General features: G+C 42.4%; 1 protein-coding gene across 4 annotated transcripts in view; it reads left to right on the top strand.

Annotated features, from left to right (window-relative positions):
- Positions 1–484, top strand: part of LOC119581849 (protein wntless-like) — a 13307-nt gene that overhangs the window by 10986 nt on the left and 1837 nt on the right. For all 4 annotated transcript variants that reach the window (XM_037929992.1, XM_037929989.1, XM_037929990.1 and 1 more), the window contains one exon: positions 139–351. In XM_037929992.1, coding sequence (XP_037785920.1) covers positions 139–351 — 213 coding nt within the window. The remainder of the gene's footprint in view (positions 1–138; positions 352–484) is intronic.

A 484-nucleotide genomic window follows, 5' to 3' on the forward strand; every position in this document is an offset into this window, starting at 1 on the left:
GTACTAAGGTGTTTAGAAAAGGGAAAACACAAAAAAAAGATAAAGATGTTGCCTTTTCTTTTGTGGCCTATACACTAACTCCTGACATTTTGATAGGACATCAGTACCTTAATGTCCCCCATGCTTCTCCACTTTCAGAACAACGAGCAGCGTGCGAAGGTCCGAACTGTAATGCACTTCCTGATATCAATTGCTTGCTTGTTCATACTTCTGGTAGATGACGTGGACCACTTCAATCTCCTGATGGACCCTTTGCCACTCCTCTGGGTCCCCACGCACCAGACCATGACACTTTGCATGTTCCTTCTGCTGACGGCCTTCCTCGTGTACAACACATTTAGAGTCATCTTGGTCAGTTGCAAGATTAGGAGTTGATAAAGAGTCTGTGTTACTGCGTAGAATCATGTGGAGAACAATTTAGTTGCTTGATTATTTTTTAGATAGATTCAGATAGATACTGGCTTTGAGAGAGAGATATCATGAG

The sequence above is a fragment of the Penaeus monodon genome, chromosome 15 (assembly GCF_015228065.2).
Source record: "Penaeus monodon isolate SGIC_2016 chromosome 15, NSTDA_Pmon_1, whole genome shotgun sequence".
In the NCBI taxonomy this organism is placed as follows: Eukaryota; Metazoa; Arthropoda; class Malacostraca; order Decapoda; family Penaeidae; genus Penaeus; species Penaeus monodon.